Here is a 19603-nt window from a genome sequence, read left to right on the forward strand (position 1 = left end):
CGGCTATGATCTGGGTAAGGGTCAGGCAGCCGGTCCTGGCCCACAGCTCTGCTGGGCAGGAAGCAGAGACTTTGGAGAGCTGGCTGTGACATTTGGGTGCAGGAGGTGGGGACAGGAGAAGGGGAGTGTTGTGGAGCAGAGGAGCTGCCTGTGTGCACTTAGGCACGTATACGCGTCCTCAGAGGGTCAGGCTTGCCAGTGGCTCCGCAGCCTGGTTTAGTCTGATGCAACTGCTCAGCTGTAGATGCCCTCTGGTCCAGCAGGATGGGTCGGCTGCCTTGCCTTCTGCCTTCTGCCCTCACCCTGGGGAGATGAGCTGTCCTTTTGAATGGAGTTCCAGGCACACCCCCGGGGGCAGCATGGCAGGCAGTGTGGAAGCTGTGCCCAGAGGTGGCCTTTTACTCATTCTTGAAATAACTTTTATTTATTTATTGATAGGTATATTTATATATTTATGAATGGGAACTCTTCAGGGATGCCTTGATGCCATCCTCCAGGATGGTGGCCATCTATTTGTGATGTCCTTGGTAGAATCACGAGATTTTTCTCCAGACTTGACTGACTTAGGGAGACCAGGTGAACAGAATCGGAGCTGAATGTTGAGTAAGAACATTCAAATTACTCCAAGTAAACAAATGCTTTTCACTATAATGAATTCTCAGACTATCCTTCCTTCCCCACCCCAAAGCTGTGCCTCCTCTTAAATTGAAAATTGGCTTTTGGTATGGCTCACGTAATCATTTCTTCCTCCTTTTTAAGAAAAATCACTACTAGGTTTCCTAAGACTGATTCATGCAGTATTATTCCAAGAGTCGGTTTTGTTTTGTGAATTTATGTCATTTTAGGATGGTGTCCATATTTTGGTTATTTCTTTTTGCTCTGGGCCTTAATGTAACCAAGATTTCTTTATAAAAAAGAGTTTTCCTCTTCGTATAATGTTTGGCTCACCAAGGCTAAACACAAATTCTTCCTTTTTACGTTCTTCAAGAATAAACTTCAACTGTTTCTTATTTAAACAACTTTTTTTTGCCTTGGTTCTGAATGACTTCACTGCTCAGTTTTAAAGTTCAAAGTGTAAGTATTTAGGGTTAGTATTGCTTAAATTAGGTGGTGTTGATGGTGACTATCTTTGGAAAGCATTAACATGATGCTTTAGAAATGACGTTCATAATGGGCTTAAACAAATGAATAGGGCTCCCTCTCAACTTTTGCTTTGTATGTGCATTTGTGTGTCTGATTCTTTAAAAGATAGACAGGGAATTGATTGCAGAGTGTTGCTTCCTTTTGAAGTAGTTTTATTTTGTCTAGTGTTAGTATGCGCAGATCCTGGAGGTGGAGATAAAGAATAAATGGAAAAGTGGAAATTGGTGGCTACTAAAAAGAAATTCAAGAGGTCTTAGAACCCCAGCACCTGAGCAGACTCTAGCAGTCAAAATATTTACCTCACGTTAAAGAAAGGCAAATCTAGCGTAAGAAATGAATACCATAGAGGGTTTAGAAGTTTTAGAAACACAAGATATGAGGACATTTCAAACACTGTTTGACATTGTTAAATATCTTTGAGACAAGCTGATAATTGAAAAATAGAATCTATTAATAGTGTACATTTCATAATATATCAAAATCATTTGTATACCTACAGTAGCATTATTGAAGGCCAGTATTTTAATGTAGTAAGTTATTAGCATATGGATAACTGACAAGTTTCCAGAAAGAGAGAAAACACATGTTTAGAGTGGGTTTTTATCAGAGGAAAATGAAAATATACATCCCTCTCCAGTAGCTTATTTTAACAAAGTCTGCCTAGTAAATCAGAACACCAAAGCACTTGGATCTGATTTTTGGAAAGCCCAGGTACTATCATTGTTCAGAATGCACTTTTACTGAGTTTTAAAAGTTTCTTTTTTATTTAAAATAACGGTTTAAACATGCACATTCAATTTTTATAGTATTTATCTATTTGCAAGGCATATATTAACTAGTAATTGACCGTTAATTTTATAGATGTGTTAGCTAGGGTAGTAAATCAATGACCTGCTAAGTATTTTTGACAAGCAATTTTCATATTCGATGACCTCACATTTCCTTTTCAGAGTCAAATGCTATGTAATTGTTCCGTTGTGTGTTTGTATAAAATGAATCACAACACGGTAAGGAAAAGGTTAGACTTATTAAAATAATAACCCTACTAAAATATTCACTTTATTCAGATTGTTCATAATGCTTTCAAAGGACATAGCAAAGCTTTTGTGGAGAATCTGCATATTATTTATCATCTATGGACTAAATTGATTTTTTTGAAGTTGCTTTAAATTTTAAAAGCACCTTTCCTTAATATAAAAGCCCTTTAATTTTAACTGACAGATCAATTCTTAAACTTTATTTTGAAAAGAAAATGGGGAAGAATTTGTGTCTTTCGAATTAAAAGAAGTGAAAAAAATAAACCAGACATCCTAAAAAAATAGAAGAAACCTGATTTTTAGTACTAATGAGATAGCGGGTGACAAAATAGTTGTCTTTTTGATTTCGATCACAAAAAATAAACTGGTAGTGACAGGATATGATGGAGAGATTTGACATCCTGGCAAATCACTGTCATTGATTCAATTATTCTAATTCTGAATAAAAGCTGTATACAGTATGTGTTTATGCTACAGTGGGTTTTTTTTAAGTGACTGACATTCATCATATTGGTTAGACAGTTTTAAAAACCTAGTCTTTGTTTTCTGCAATGTTGTCAAGAACAAATAAAGCATAATTTGTGGTATATTAAAAGCAAACTGCTTAAAAGTGCTAGATATAACTGCTTCAAGATAGTCTAATATATTTGAAAATGTATTTTGAAAATTCAGTTTCTCCTAACAGATGTTAAAGAGCTTTTTAAAAACTGAGACTCTTATACAGTATATGCTTATGCTACAGTGGGTTACTTGTATATTACTTAAATATGCAAGTTACTTTTAAACTTTTACTTTTTGTCTATTTGTCAGAAGCTTGGAGAACATGGAACTATGATTCAAAAAACTGGTGTTTCCTATGAAAACTAGTTCAATATGTTATATATCCCCAAAGACATGTTTATATGGTTATAAATGTAGACATCTACCAATGTTCATAATTAACAAAGGGTTTTACCTGATGCAATAGAAATATGAGTTACCTTCAGTTTTATACTTTGTCTTAGACCTATGTTTTGTAAAAATCTCTCGCCAAGCTTCCATACATGTTTTTCCCCAGTATCCTAGCATTCATGTAGCTGTCAGTTTGAATTTCAATCCTGAATTATGTCTGCTGACATAATTTCATAGTGTGGACTCTATTTAAACAGAGACCATCTCTTTCTTTGTCTAAGTTTTCTATTACTCAAGTTCTTTATATTTATTAAATACTGTGGTAGACTTTTTTTTAATGGATTCTTCATCCCCAAATATCTTATCTGCATCAATTTCATAATAGGATACGTAAATGCAAGTTTATTTTAGTCTTCATATGGTAGCAAAGTTTTTATCTCATAAAAGCAATTTTGGTGGGATGTGTCTCTTTCAGAAATGAAGAGAAAAATATGTTTCTCACAGTTTTGAATTTCATAATATTTTATATGCTACCTGCTGTAACATGCACTTTGCTGTGAACCAAGTGCCTTATATACACATACGCTTAATGACCACTGTAAGGTGTCCTGAATTTCGAACATTTTATTTGCTTTTATTTCAAAATAAAATTCTTTACTAGATATAGCATAAAACAAAATTTTAAAGTGAAAGTATTTCTGCTGTACTATTTCTGTATAAAAAGTTGGTTAAAATAATGAAGAACGGTGGCCTCATTTTACAATCCTAACTGTATTTTTCAAGGACTGGAGGGTCACGTTGTTAAGAAAAATATTTACATAAGCTATTAGCAATCACAATTAGGGTGTCCCAGAATTCTGCAGGCAATGACTAAGGAGGAGTCACTAGAAGTCCAGGTGTTTCTTGCCTCCGGCCGTCATGCCACAGCCTGGGCCCAGCAGCTTGGCGGATTCTGCCAGATCCTGTTTGCTTGAGCGGCTCACGGTGTCTGACAAGTCTGGAGGCAAATGCAGGCGCTATGGCAGAAGATTTCAGGGGAAGGAAAGAAACAGGGAAAAAAAAATTAATTTTGCTTTTGCCAGCACACTTCAGAATACAATATTATGCTCTGTTGATCAGCATTTAGTCTTGCATATAAAATTCCTGCTAAAACAATTCTTCAGATTAAAGCCCAATATAATCACATCCTTTTCCTACTAGATTTTACAAACTGTAGCCATTACAGAAACTGGACCAGGAATCTTAGTGGCATATTTCCAGAGTCCAGACCTAAATGTATTACAATTTTTCTTATTTAGGTAGAAATGAAAACACGGTAAGTGCACAAATAAAAACATAATTGAAAAATATCACATAATAATGGCAGGGTTGTTTTTTGGCTTTTTTTTTTCCCCTTAGAGCTCCAAGATGGTATTTTTAATTGAATGTAGTTTTTCAGCAATTATGGATTTCTGCAAATGCTTGTTTTCCTTTGTCTATTAAGTTGACCTGATGATTTTTTATTTCAAGGCTATACCTTCTTTAAGGAACTTAACCATTTTCATAGACATATGTCATATTGACATAAGGAAAAAAAGGATACCAATTAAAGGGTCAGTATTTTTCATATGCTCAGACAGGTCAGCATAACATCTGCTGTAGGTCTTGGTAAGTCTGTTTCTATGCATGATGTTGGATCATGTTTTCAAAAGTATAGTGCTGCTTTGAACATCTCCCCTTCCTATCTGTCTGCAGATACAGGTTGATTTAAGGAGATCCAATAACTAACCATAATTACAGAACAGTTATTATAATTAGAGAGAGATATTCACATTTCAAAAGAAACTTTTTGGTTTTTCAAAAGGATCTCTATCAAGTTCCTTTAATTATCATTGCTCCCAGACCACATGATTTGTTTCATAAAAAATCCAAACTCAAAGGAACATTTTGTTGTGTGAGGCAGAGTGGGTGTGGGAGCCTAAAGGTAAGCAGGGCAGGATGGGGTCATCCCCTGATGACTAAGCAAAGCCTTGACGAGGTGAACTGACCTGGAGACAACCTATCTGAAACCCTTCATTTGAAAACTCCCTTGGATATGAAAAAAAAATCAAGATGAGAAAGGGAAAAAACATTTTTTGGGGGTCAAAATATTGTGATACACTAGCATATGTTCTGGCTAGTTTCTTTCCTGATAAAAGGCTTGTTTACTGTCATATAAACACAAGCTGTGTGCAAGAATCAAAACATTAAAAATAATTTATGAAAACATTCTTCCTTGATTTCAGTTTGCTGATTCAAATATATCTAGGGTGAAAGACTACTATATAGATATATGATCAACAAAGATGTCAGGGAGGTCCAGAAAAATATAATATCCATACAGTAATATAAATACAGTGTTATTCATTTGTATCCTTAGCACTCAGCCTGTCACTTATTAAGTCATTAAATGTCTATTTCTTAAATAATAAAAAAGAATTCAAAGAAAGACATATTTCTTCCTTTGTTTTAAACAGTTTTTTCATTTCTTCATACCCTAGTTTTAGAAAGGATTTCAGGTAGAAATAAAAGTGTGAAAGGCTCAGGAATCTAAAAGACACATATGACTCTGAAGTCTGAGGTCATGTCTCTGCAGTGTTAACTCTAACAATGTTCATGAGAGGAAGCAACAAGGAAGGAGATATTTAATTATATGTCTGAGCTGAAATGTTTCTTGAAGATCTTATAGTTATTGCTAATGAGCAGAGGAAAAATGACTAGGGAACATGCATGACTTAGAAGCTCTCTGAAACTTAAAGAAAAGTCACCATTAAAAAATGTGTGTGTGTGTGTAGTTTTGGTTGGGACCCCACAGAGATGAGGTCAGATGGTGATTAGGCTGTTTAGGAAATCAACTGGAGTCAACAAATATTTAGAATCTACTCAAAGCAAGGCATTCTGAAAAGATACGTTAACAGGGTATCCTCCAAACTCCGTGTTGCCTTATATCCCAATAACAGGCATAAGACAAGCGTACAAGTAACCCTCACAGTGAGCAGTCCAAGTTACATCCACAAAATTGTAGAGACAAAAGTAGAAATTGTGGTGGGGGGATGGGAACAGAGAAAGTTTCACGGAGATGGGCTAGGTGTTAAATAATGAATTGGATTCTGGCATGTAGAAATGGCGATTTGCTTAAGGGTAGAACCAGTACATTTTAAAGATGCATTTTGGTAGGTCCTACTGCTCTGGCAATCCAAATGGGGAAACTAGTGTACTTTATTCAGAACCAGCATAAATATAATTTATTTCAGGAGCTTACCTATTTGCTAAAAATTTCTCTTCCTTTGCTTCTCTAGGCAATGAGCATGAGCCAGCTGGCTGAAAGCCCTTCATTGCAGAAGTAGCTAAATGTGACGTGTGACATGCTTGGAAATCTTTCAGGTTGAATGGCTTTGAAGAAAAGTCAAATACCATTCATGTGTAACTTCTGAGCACAGAAATTTGGGGTGATGTGGTTAAATGCTCCTAACCAAATGCTACACTGTAAAAGCTAGTTGTGCACCCATGTCCTCTGAAAAAAGCCCAAGGATGGTTCCTGGAAGCATGGGAATCTGTGCGATTTTGCCGGCTTTTGTTGACTACCACTTGAATAAGCTAACTAGGCAGCCTAAATTCTCAAGCAGTGGCTTCGGCTTCCTGCCTTTCTAAGCCTCCCCCTGTGCACCATGTCAGTGCGATGTGAAGCCGCGAGGAAGAAGAAGAGGTGGGTTCCAGGCTTGCCAGGTGTGTCAGGCACGTTCCCTTTGAGGCTTCCAAAGCATTTACACACTTGACGTGTAAACGTTCAGATGCTGCTGTACCCCAGATCTGTCTTCTGAAACAGCATGCTGTAAGACACTCTCCACAGCACAGTGACCTCCTTTAGACTAAAGCTGCGAGGCTGTGGGGGGATAGAAACTTCTAGTCTTGAAGTTTCGCTGAGTAATGGAAAAAATCAGGACTATACAAATAATCTAGTACAGATTTAATCTTATAAACCAAATCAAGGTATCCATCTTTCTCATTTTATACCTGGGGTTCTGAGGCCAGGGGCAAAAACATACCTTAGATCTTGAGCTAGAATTCTGTCACCTGACTTTCTTTTCCCATATTCTGGGAGGAAGGCATTGTGCTGCTGAGGCAGGAGATGCTTATCTGGCTGCCTGCCTGCCTCTTTTCTCCATGAATGTCTGGTCTAGAATGATGATTTCTGTGTAGGCGAAGGGACCTGGGGAAGGTGTGACAGCTCCCAAGGCTCTGCAGAGGGCTGGGGTGCTTTATAGCAATTCATCCCACTGGTTTGTTGTTGTTCAGTCCCTCAGTCATGTCTTACTGTTTGCAACCCCATGGACTGCAGCACGGCAGGCTTTCCTGTCCTTCACTGTCTCCTGGAGTTTGCTCAAACTCATGTCCATTAAGTCGATGATGCCATCCAACTATCTCACCCTCTGTCGCCCCTGTCTCCTCCTGCCCTCAATCTTTCCCAGCATTGGGGACTTTTCCAGTGAGTCAGTTCTTCAAATCAGGTGGCCAAAGTACTGAAGCTTCAGCTTCAGCATCAGTCCTTCCAATGAATATTCAGGGTTGACTTCCTTTAGGATGGACTGGTTTGATCTTGCTGTCCAAGGGATTCTCAACAGTCTTCTCCAGTACCACAGTTCAAAAACATTAATTCTTCAGTGCTCAGTGCTACAAGGTGGGAAACAGCGAGGCTGACAAAATGCTCTGGCAAATTAGGGGAGTTCCTGCCAAAGGCACCCTTAGGCCCATAGGAAGCCCTGGGTCCTAACAAAGAAAGAGTGGCAGAAGTGATTTGCTCTGTGGCTTCAAGGGGGACCAAGCTAAACTGGACTGGAATTCTTCCCCCTCTGCCAACCTCTCTGTCCCTCTGTTGGGCTGAGCCATTACTTTTGCTCTTTCCTGAATCAGCAACTCTACTGATCATATATAGGATTGAGCTTCCTGGCTCCACAGTTCTCTTCCTAATTCCTTTTCTCCCAGCCTGCCAGACCTGTGCTTAGCACTCACAGTTCCCAGACAGACGGGGCAAGATAATGAATCTAGATTACCACTTGGATTTGAGACAAATTGTAGGTAAATACCCATTAAAATAAGCTTAATCAACTTATATTTTTCATATTTTTTCAAGACCAAACCACTGGGCACCGTATGTTTTCTGAAAACAATTCATGTAGTACATTTTAATCTTTAGCAAATAAACAGAGATTTGTTTGTATCCTTTATAATTTATGACATTTCCTGAAAAGTCACACTTTCCATTACTCACAATCACAGAAATAGGGGTTAATATTTCAAAATACTTCCTAACAGATTTTTTTCTTTAAAACATAATCAAATTAAATGAAAACTTATGAACACCTTTGAGCATATAGGTTCTACACTGGTCTTTTCACGGGGGCAGCCAGTGACAGTTTGCTACTCTACTCCCTGTCAGTATGACCTCAGATAAGTCACATGTGAGTCACTTCACTCAGATAAGAGTGCCAAAGAATTGATGCTTTTGAACTGTGGTGCTGGAGAAGACTCTTGAGAGTCCCTTAGACTGCAAGGAGATCTAACCAGTCAATCATAAAGGAAATCAGTCCTGAATCTTCATTGGAAGGACTGATGCTGAAGCTGAAGCTCCAATACTTTGGCCACCTGATACGAAGAGCTGACTCACTGGAAAAGACCCTGGTGCCGGGAAAGATTGAGGGCAGGAGGAGAAGCGGTGACAGAGGATGAGATGGTTGGATGGAATCACTGACTCGACAGACATGAGCCTGAGCAAGCTCTAGGAGATAGTGAAGGACAGGAAAGCGTGGCATGCTGCAGTCTGTGGGGTCGCAAAGAGTCGGACACGACTGAGCGACTGAACTGAACTGAAGTCACTTCATTTGTCTAGCTTTAGGATCCTTATCTATCACAAGTGAATGATTCTCCCCTCATAAGACTGTTAGAAGGATCAGATGAGATATGAAGTGTTTTATGAATTATTAAGTACTGCACTAATTTATTTATACCTTTTCTTGTTCCAAAAAAGCCATTTGAAGTGACTTATAAAAATACATATGTCACAAGAGAACCCCATGAAATAGTATGGAAAAAGATAAGTGAGCTTATTAGGGCAAGGAAATGAATCTACCAGTTTAATGAAAAACATATTTATAAGCAACAGCAACAGAACACTGGACTTGGCCAGCAGGTCCGGTCACTAAGTCCGAGCATTTATTATACAATGCCCTTTACTGTGGTGCTGTCAAGAAATATAAAAGGAAACTCCAGTAAGTCTTTGCTTATGGTAAGATTTAAAAAGCCTAAATAGGACTTCCCTGGTGGTTCACTGGTTGAGAATCTGCCTGCTAATGCAGGGGACACAGATTCAATCCCTGGTCTGAGAAGATCCCACATGCCACGGTAGTTAAGCCATGCACCACGACTACAGAACCCCATGCAGCCTAGAGCCTGTGCTCCACAACAAGAGGAGCTGCTGCAATGAGGACCTGTGTATCTAGAGGTTAGCAGATAGAGAGGAACCCCCGCTCACCACAACTAGAGAAAGCCTGCACGGAGCAATGAAGATGCAGCTCAGCCACAAATAAATACAATTTTAAAAAGTCTAAACAATTTCCCTCATACTCAGTAATACAACAGTGAAAATGGGGCACATCTGGTGTCTGGCTTTTGGGCCAGTGAAAAAATGCATGACTTTGTATTAAAGGAGGCAATTTGGGATCCATTTATCACTATTATGAAGGGAGAATTCCACTTTAAAAAAAGCAATTTTTATTTATTTATTTGGCTGCACTGGGTCTCAGTCGTGACATGCGGGATCTAGTACCCTGGTCAAGGATCACATCCAGGCCCCCTGCATGGGGAGTGTGGAGTTTTACCACTGGACCACCAGAAGTGCCATCACCATTATTTCTTCACAAGATTTCAGAGGGTTATTTCAACTTGCAAAAAAAATTAATCTTATATGCTATTATATAATTATTATATTTCACATTCTTACATTTATATTATTTCATGATCATTACATAATTACAATATAATATTGTAATTACTCTACATCTGGTTACAATTTTATAATGTGGAAGATACATCTGCCTAATTTTGGTGAATTCTGTGTTATTCTTATACATGAATGGGGCAGTGGAAATCATGCCAGAATCATATTTTTGCTCTTTTTGGATAAGTGTGCCTTTGATAGTGGCTGAATATGTCTGGAAAAAATTCTGCCAAAACATGGTCAAGGTTTTACCTTTCACTTCTGAAAGATCCAATTCATTCTCAGGGTTGCAGATTTAAACTGTTCTATTGAATCTCATAACCATACTATATCCTGTGAATTGAAAAAAATTCAGTTGGTTCTTCCTGATTGATCTGAAAATTAGACAAAATTTCAGAGTTGGAACATTGCACATTGGCTGCCCATTGAAAAATGCTCAGGTGTGCAATTATTTTGACCGTCAATTATAACTGACAGTATTGTCTTGCCTCCAAGCTCACCTCTCTGAAAGCAGATTGTGAAGAACTCACTTGTCTAAACAAAAGTGTGATTTGTGAAAAGGCATGTGTCTGTGGCAGAGATTGTTAGCTTACTCCCAGTATCTATTCTCTTCCTTTGCAGAGTGAAAAAAATCTCTGAGTGGGACACACAGCCTCCCAGAATAAAGGCCACACTTCCCAGCTTCCCTGGCCAATAGATGAGGCTGAGTGATTAGGCTCTGGTGACTTCATCTTAAGCAGAAGTGCCATGGTTAAGTTCAAGGTCAGATCCTTAGAGGGGGGGAATTGCCATTCACTTCCCTTTCCCTTGGCATCACTATTCAAGCCCACCAAGAGGGTCCCCCCCTCACTGGGCACTGATGCTCCTCCCCCCCGTGGGGTGAGGAGTTAACCAGGGTGGAGGGGTTATGCCTATCTAGTACCCTTCTCTGTAGTACACACTCTGGGCACTCAGGGCCTCAGAGCTCCCTGTGCAAATGGCCACAAAGCCTGCACGGATGTCTTTCCCAGGTCTGTCCCTTGTGGGTGAAATTCGTTATCTGTGTGCACACCCTGGAGCCCCAGGAGGAACCCAGGGATGGCTGTGTGTGGGGAGTGTGGACAGAGTTTGAATGTGCAGGCCGGGTGTCCCCAAGCACATCATACTGCCTGCTTCTGTGTAGGAAGGAGGCAGGGGTGGGGAGAGAAAGGAGGTAAGCTGGAGGCCAGTTCCTCCTATGTCTCCATCTTCTGGAGTGGAACCCTGATCTTAAATTTAAACTTAGCTTCCCAGGAAGGTATACTTGTGAAGAAAGGAAAATAAAATATATTTAATGATTTGTTGGCTTGATAACTTTTAAATATCTAGACATGTAATTACGTGGTCCTTTATTTGCATTCTTGCTCTAAGCTCTGCAATGTTGGGGACAAGCTAAACTTCCCTTCTTCCCACTCACTGAAATGTGAACTTGAGGGCAGGTGCTGAAGCAGCCATCCTGGACCATCAAATGGAAGCTACCGGCTGAGCAGGGTGGAGCAAAACCACAGAAATAGCTTAGGGTCTCCTAAGCTATTAGGGTCAGGCACCACCTGACCACCAAAAGAGCCTTGGGTCACCAAATTGGGCTTTTATAAGATATGTGTTCTATATTATTTAAGCCACTGCTCTTTTGAGTTTCTTTAATAACAGCCTAACCTATATCCTGTTATAGAGAATTTAGTACCCAAAAAATGGATTGAATTCTAGCCTCAAAAATCTAGATTGGCTTCGTGGTTAGAAGGTGGGCAGTGAGGTCAGTATCACAGGTTGGAAAGCTGATGACTCTCATTAGGCTTGTGGCAACTTGGAAGGCAAACCTCATATCTCCTAGTCAGTGGCTCTAGTTGAAATGTTGGAGAAATTCAGAATATTGGCGTGTTAGTGGCGTCTTGCCACTTTCAGCAAAGTTATTTACAAAAGAGAAATGAACTTAGGCTGGAGCCACAGAATGTGCTAGAAGAGGTAGAGGGAGGACAGCTCTATTAAAGGAGGCATTTGCCTGCAGCTCACAGTCCAAACGAACCAAAAGCTTGTAATTTGGGGCGTCAGAGGGTCGAGAAAGCCCAGATACCTCTGCAGTTGCACACCAAAGCAGGCAACCTTCACAGATGTCTGTGCCTCTGAGCCGTGGTGCAATGCCTCATTAAGAGGCTGGCCAGAAAATGGGAGCCAGAGACAGCAGTCAGATTAAGGGTGCTGCCTTCTTTCTCAAGTCAATTATTTCAGATTGCTCCAAGCTAGTTACAAGTGAGATGAAAGGGAGGGGTACAGGCAGAATAGAGAGACCAGAAAATAAGACTCAAGTCTTACAAGATGAGAGCTGTGGTGGACAGGCGCCCATTTCAACTTCCCTGTGGTGCGTCCGCCTGCAGGTAAGAGGCTGGAAAGGTGTGAATTAGGCTTATCCACAGCTGCAGTAGATTCAGAAGGTGGAAAAGAAGCAGGTACTTATCTTCCTGCTACTTTTACTATGGCAATTGGCAAACACTGTTGCAGGGACACTGTTTTTTTTTGTTTTTTTTTTTTGCAGTCTAGTGACTAGTTGACAGCTTCATAGGCATCACAGGAGCAGAGAGTCAGCTGTGGGAAGGGAGGCTCACCCAATTTCAGTGTCCAGTGACTTGCTTCCTGGGGGCCAAGAGGCACTGGCAGCAGTGGCCTTGGGGAGTTTCTAGCCCTAGGATTGCAGCCACGGAACTGGGCACTTTCAGGGAGTAGCTCTAGTTGTGGCCTCCTAATTCCTCACCTAACTGACTTTGGTGGAGGCAGCAGCCTCCCTGGAGGCCAGTTTGGTGGCATTATCCCTCAGCCCTTCCAGTTATTTCACTGGCTCCCAATTTTGTGATATGAACTTCCCAACTGCATAAAATAATTAGATGGGACCTGTTTCCTGCAGCTGAATGCTAGAACTATCAATATGTCTGGACAACTTTTTGGCTCTGATTACTTGCATGTGGAAGTGAAGAGAAGCAAATCGACTGGCAACCTCATAAAATTTGGAGGGGGTTGTTTTGTCAAAGAAATAAGCCAAGAGTCTATGATTTTTCAATGCCTACAGAATCTTAGGTCCTGGAATCTGATCTATCTATAGTGAAAGTTGCTCAGTCATGTCCAATTCTTTGTGACCCCATGGACTATTTAGTCCATGGAATTCTCCAGGCCACAATACTGGAGTGGGTAGCTGTTCCCTTCTCCAGGGGATCTTCCCAATCAAGGAATTGAACCCAGATCTGCTGCATTGCTGGCAGATTCTTTACCAGCTGAGCCACCAGGGAAGTCCAAGAATATTGGAGTGGGTAGCCTATCCCTTCTCCAGGGGATCTTCCTGACCCAGGGATTGAACCCAGGTCTCCTGCAGGTGGATTCTTTACCAGCTGAGCTACCAAAGAACCCACCGATCTATCTATAAGTGGGATGGAAAAACTGCAGCCTTCAGGGAGTTCCCCAGTGGTCCAGTGGCTTAGACTCTGCGCTCCCAATGCAGAAGGGAACTAGATCCTGCATGCCACAACTAAGAGTTTGCATGCCACAATTAAAAGACCCCTCATGCCACCAACTAAAGGAACTGGCATGCCATAACGAAGATGGAAGATTCCCGCATGCCACAACTAAGACCTGGCACAGCTACGAATAAATAAATAAATGAATACAAACAAACAAAATCGGGGCAGCCCCCAAAGGGCACACACCCTCATAGCGACTTCATGTAGCTGTCACTGGGAATAGACAAGCAGTAACTTCCTAAAGGGACACGGACAGTGGACAGAGCAGTTCCTTCCAGAGAGCAGATGGAGGGCTGCAAACCCAGCTACACTCCTCTGCAGCCAGGGCAGAAAATTTTTGCAGTTCCTCACCAGCAGGATTCCCCACTCATTCCTGAAGAGCAGGTAATATGTGGGAAGAGGCTATGCTGGATATTGGGGTTCCAAAGGGTTGGAGACTATGACAGAGACTGATCACTGACCTCCAGTGTCCACTCTCCCTTTCTACTTGAGTAGAAGAACCTATGAATATACGGCCATCCTGAAAAAGGCTTCACTTCCAAGCTTCCCTTTCAGCTAGTTGTGGAACATGTGACCAAGTCTGCAAACAGCAGAAATGATGTTTCAACTTCAGATATTCAAATGGGATTTGAACTCAGGTATTCTGGCTTCAAAGTCCACATCCGTACCCTGTGCACCAGACCTTTTGAAAGCACTAAGGATAAAATAGGGAACAAGACAGGCAAAAGCTCTACATCCAAAAAACAACTTCAGAAAGGGACAATACACAAGCACTTACCGACTCAAGGAGAGACAGCTAACATATAGAAAAGCCAACAAATGGAGACGATCACTCAGAGAGTGAGAGGTATTTTAAGGAAATGAAATATGGTGATATGATACTGCCCAGGGATACTGCTTGGGTTGGCCAAAATGTTCGTTTGGGTTTTTCCATAACATTTTAACAGGAAAACCTGAATGAACAATTTGGCTTACCCACTATTTTAATTGGTGAAAACCTTTCCGGAGGGTACATTTGAGCTAAGATCTAAATTTGCAGAAAGGACCATCACAAGACATGGAAAAAGAAACTTTCAGGCAAAGGGAACATTTTCAACAATGGAGAACAGTTGTGGCACGCATGTGTATTCTATTAAAGACAGAATTTTCTAAAAAGGCAGTGTACACGGGCTGTTCTAGAGCCTCTCTTCTGATTCAGAAAAGACGTTCTAGTCACTAGGTGACCCACAGGATCCTCCCACTCCCACCGTCCTCCTGTGGGGAGTGGTGGTTCCCAGGCTCATGAGTGCCCAGCGGGAGGGTTCCAGGTAGAGGGGTTGGGCCCTGTGTGAAGTGGCGCTGTTTGTGGGGATGGTTTGCTGCACTTAATCCTCTTAAAAGGTGAGTCAGAATCTTTTGGGCCACACGGTACTGAGAATATCACCATGTTTCAGTTTCAAGGTTACTGAATTGTCAGACACTGAAAATATGGGAAGTCATGTTACTTTCCTCCTCTATGTCATATGACGACGGAGAACAAACTAGATTATTCCTGAAGAACTTTCCTTAAAATAGTTTTATTTTCTACACAAACTAAAGGCAGTATCTTTCTCTTATCTTTGGGTCTCTCCTTGGTTTTTTTTGTTTTCTTTTTTTGCACATTTTATTCTCATTAATGTTCTAACATGAGCAGGACTGAAAAATATATATACATATATCATTTAGGTTACAGCTGGAATAAGGTGACTTAAATTGTTACCTAAACTTGGACGGTAGAAACTATGAAAGGCACTGCTCCCCCCACCCCTTCAACTCACGAGCGTCTTCTCTGGGATGGATAAAGGAGAAAGGAATGGGGTGGCTAAGTTCCCCATGGTCACTGTGATCCTCTGGTTGTGCATCACGGCTTGAATGAGACTCCTCATATTTCCCCAAACGGACTCCCTCCTATTCATTCTTCTTGAATTGTAGCGGGGCTTCTCACTCTGGCAACCTTTTGACTGGTCTCCAGCTCTGCTTAACCCAAGGCTTGCATGGGCTCTGGAGCACACAATGCAGGCAGGAGCATATAAGCTCCAGAGTGTGCAGAATTTGAATTAAGTTTCAGCAGGGCCAAGCTGAGACTCTTGAGATCTAGGGCCTACTGCTGCTCTGGCAGTGAGTGGAAGAAGCCTGAGGTCTTTCTGTGGAGAGACCATCGTTCTGACAGGCTCTTCAGGCCTGCTTTGCCCAGGAGGTCCCTTTTCTACCCAAGACAAGTGAGGAAACATTTTAGCCACAATATATTGGTACTACCCCTCAGATGGCTTAAGAATAGTAAGATATTTGAGGAACATATAGAGATTTTAGATCTGAATGTTGAGGTTGAAAAAAAACACCTTCTTTTAGAAATAAATCCAAACTACTAACTGTAGGAGAATTCCTTTTTATCTCCCCTTTTCTTTTTAAAACACATGGAAACTAGTCTGGAGGTGGCGAAAGGTAACAATCTGCTTTTGTCTATTAGAACTAATGTTTGAATTTTGTAATGTGTAATCTGAATGAAGCCTTCTACTCAGTAAACGGTTGGCAGATAAACGTGTGTGTAAGCTCAAGGTTGATCCCTAAAACCAAGAGATTTTTAAGACTACTCCACTATTTCACTTAGAGACTGGCAGAGGTCTGACTGATACATAGCTAATAGAAGAGATGAGTTCTAACATATGAAAAAGCAGGAATCAGAGAATTTTGAATTCAGATAATGGCTTAAGTTATCACCCTAATTTCAGTCCACTAAATAACTCCACAGTGGTAGCTTTGGATGAACACTCCCTCAACCATATAGTTTTTGGAGGTAAGCATAGCATAAATATGAACACATATGGATTTCCTTCTGGCCATCCATGAATGAAAGCTGGGAGCATAATGGCCAATGTGCCTGCTTGTATAATGTCCTCCAGAGAATGCAGAACATTGCTCCACAAAGCCCTGATGCGGTATGAAGGACTCGGTAGAAACGGCAACGGACAACATCTCAACAGCATTAAATCTCCCAACTGCTCTTTAGTTACTTTGAGACCCCCACGTTTAAGGGTCTGTGAGTTTCTGGGTATGAAGAAAGAATTTTTAATGGGGCCAAATGTAGGTGTTTACAAGGGGGAATTGTTGTTTTTTATTAGGAACTGCCTTATGTTCAATAGTTGTATTTACTTTGTCAAGCTAGCCAGAATTAGAAATCCCCATTGCTAGGCAGCCTGGAGCGTCTGCGAAGTATTTCTGGGCATTCAGAACTGAGGCATGTGCTGCCCAAAGGCAGGTTTCATTACAGTGTGTTATTTAGTCCTCGTTCATCCCTCCCTACCCCCACACCCCCAGATAGCAGTGCTTATACAACAGGAAATCTTGGTTACTTTATGCTGAAACATATTTACATGACTGAAATATGACAATTAACACATTTGTAAAGCTTGAGGGATAGGTACACATTAATGGTTTTTTGAAGCAGGCTGATTTCCCGAAGCTTTTAATCTTATTTTATTTTGTTCTGCATGCATGAACAAGTTCTCCTTTACTATAGGTATTTGATAAAGCCTACCTGGTAGGGATGTGAATGAAAAGAAAATAATACAAAAAATTAACTTTATGGTTTATCTTCACCAAACTGTTCTTAACTGCTTTCACCAGTTCAAGGTATAGTGAGGGCTATTTTTGACAAGTTGTATTAGCTTTTATACAAAAGCAGTTAGGTAGTACGGTTTTGGTTGGCAAAATGAAATGTGGCTTTCTCTATACTGACAGTATAAAAATTTTTCATAATGAATGAGAAGTATCAATCGCAGTAGTGATTTTCTGCACTCCTCATGGTCAAAAGTATGCTCTCCTATGTGGTGTATATTTCACTGCTCCAAACTTAAATTAAAAGCCAGGTGATATTAAGTAGTATTATTTCAAAAGTGCTATTGTGTGCACGTGTATTTGAGTGTGCATGTTTATACATATAAATATACATAACATGGCAATATTATGAATATTTTAATATAAGTACATAGATTAATTGTTGAAATCTTGGTAAAATTTAGAAAAAAATCCTTTTGTATCAGAACCCTCGGTAATGAAATGAAAACTTCCATTTTCCTTTTTATTTCTGAAAGCATGTTAACCCTGGAAACCTCTACTCCAATTTTCACTTAAAAGTGGATGGCAAATTTACAAATTACACTGGTTTCAAATAGTCACCCGGTCCATCTATCTCTCCCCTTCACAGAGCTCCTTCCTCACCAGTTTCAAAGAGAGCTCAGTGAGCAGGCTGGGCAGAGCAAGAACCCTCTCTCTACACGCCTTGGGGCAGTGATGGGGCAGCACCAGACCCAGCGCTCTAGCCAAGGGATACAGATTAGAGATGAGGACCTAACTCCAAAGAGTAACTCTCTGCTGAAGTGACTCCACAGATAAGAAGTAAGTAAAGAATCAATTTAGTCTTAGGTAGAAAACCTTTCCATGAATAACGAGGGAAAAAAGTTAAAGGACATGAAGCAAATAAAGCAAGAAAAAATACAGATGATCAGAAAAGAGCAAAGTATTTGTGAGTATATAGATAAATGATTATGCCTACTTCTAGGGACTTTTTTGGTGTTTGTTTATTTGGCTTAATCAAAATGCATGTTTTAATGGAAATGTTAACAAGAGTTAAGTTTAATTTTCATGGAGATTGTTTTCTATTCTTTAAAAACTCATTTGCTTTTATACGTGGAGGATTTTTCTCCCCCACCACTTAACTTTACCATTGAAGTTAAATCTTTTTACAAGGAGGTCTAAAAGATCCTTGAAATGTAGAAGAACCAACAACCTGATATATCAAACAGGTTAAATCCTGCCTCAAGTTTTCACTGTAGCAGGAAGAGTCACTCTGGTTCAAGTAGAAACTCTGAAGCTTGAGGTCATTTCAGCCAGGGTCTGAAGGTATATGTAATGTTCCCAAAGGGGAACATTCTTTTGGTATATGTAAAATTATGCTCCAAAATGAAATAATGGAGCAAAGTGATTTTATAACTGTAATGCAGGGTTAATTCTCTAAGTTTTAAAGATCTGAATGAAATGAAATAGACATATTTGTACATTTCTATTTGATTCCCTTAATAGAAGTGCACAAAAATTTCTCAAGGCACTGAAAGTAAATGAAAGCATGATATGTGGGAAAAGATCATCAAATGGTTCCTAAAGTTCAATACTGACAAGTTTCACAGTTTAACAAATGATGATGAAAAAATGTTTTTCCTTTAAAAATTTATCAAGGAGTGGTATTTTTTCTTCTATCTTTCACTCTAACTTATGCCCCAAAGGGATATTATTTGCTCTAAATCAGTTTAAGTTAACACATCAAATCATTACCCAATTAAATATCTTAAATTACAGAACATATAAGCATATGAAAAAATTACAACAAGCATCTTTGATATAAACTTATTTTTAAGTAATACTAATATTTATGTGTTTATATCCTAAATCTATTAACTGACTTGTATATTTTAAAAGTCTATCTTAAATATCTTACAATTTCTTTCAACATTAACTAGAATTTGTAATTAAATATTAATACCTCACACAAAGAATAATTGATTATATTTTAAAATAATGAGGCAAAAACTATCTGAAAAGCTATGAAAAAAATAAAAGTGGGAACATTTCTTACTTCTAAACTAGTAAAAAAAAATTCCCAAACTTATGTCAATTAAAGGGATTTAGTAATACTCACACTCTATTCTAAAACCCTGAAACTATATGTATACATCTTACACTAATAAAGGAACTACATGAAAAATAAGTCCACAAGTATATCTCTAACTTGAAATGCAATAAGGATGAGTTTTAGTTACTATTAATATATCAGAAAAATACATTTATTTTTCCCATACTTCCATGGTGATTTTTAACAAATTCAGATGGGTGATAAAATATCTCTCTGGGTTGGTGTATTACAGAAAACACAATGCAATTTTAGGAAAATTATTCACATGAATAAGAATTGGGTTTAATTTATATTT

The 19603-nt window shown here is 39.6% G+C and overlaps 1 protein-coding gene across 1 annotated transcript in view; it reads right to left on the reverse strand.

Moving 5' to 3' along the window:
* Positions 1-1878: 1878 nt before the first annotated feature.
* The window catches only part of ELP4 (elongator acetyltransferase complex subunit 4), a 222650-nt gene continuing 204925 nt past the window's right edge, over positions 1879-19603 (reverse strand). The window contains exon 10 of the mRNA XM_065943911.1: positions 1879-4087. Within this exon, the coding sequence (XP_065799983.1) occupies positions 3956-4087 (132 nt within the window). The 3' untranslated portion in view covers positions 1879-3955. The remainder of the gene's footprint in view (positions 4088-19603) is intronic.

This window comes from Muntiacus reevesi, chromosome 9 (assembly GCF_963930625.1).
Source record: "Muntiacus reevesi chromosome 9, mMunRee1.1, whole genome shotgun sequence".
NCBI classification, from domain to species: Eukaryota; Metazoa; Chordata; class Mammalia; order Artiodactyla; family Cervidae; genus Muntiacus; species Muntiacus reevesi.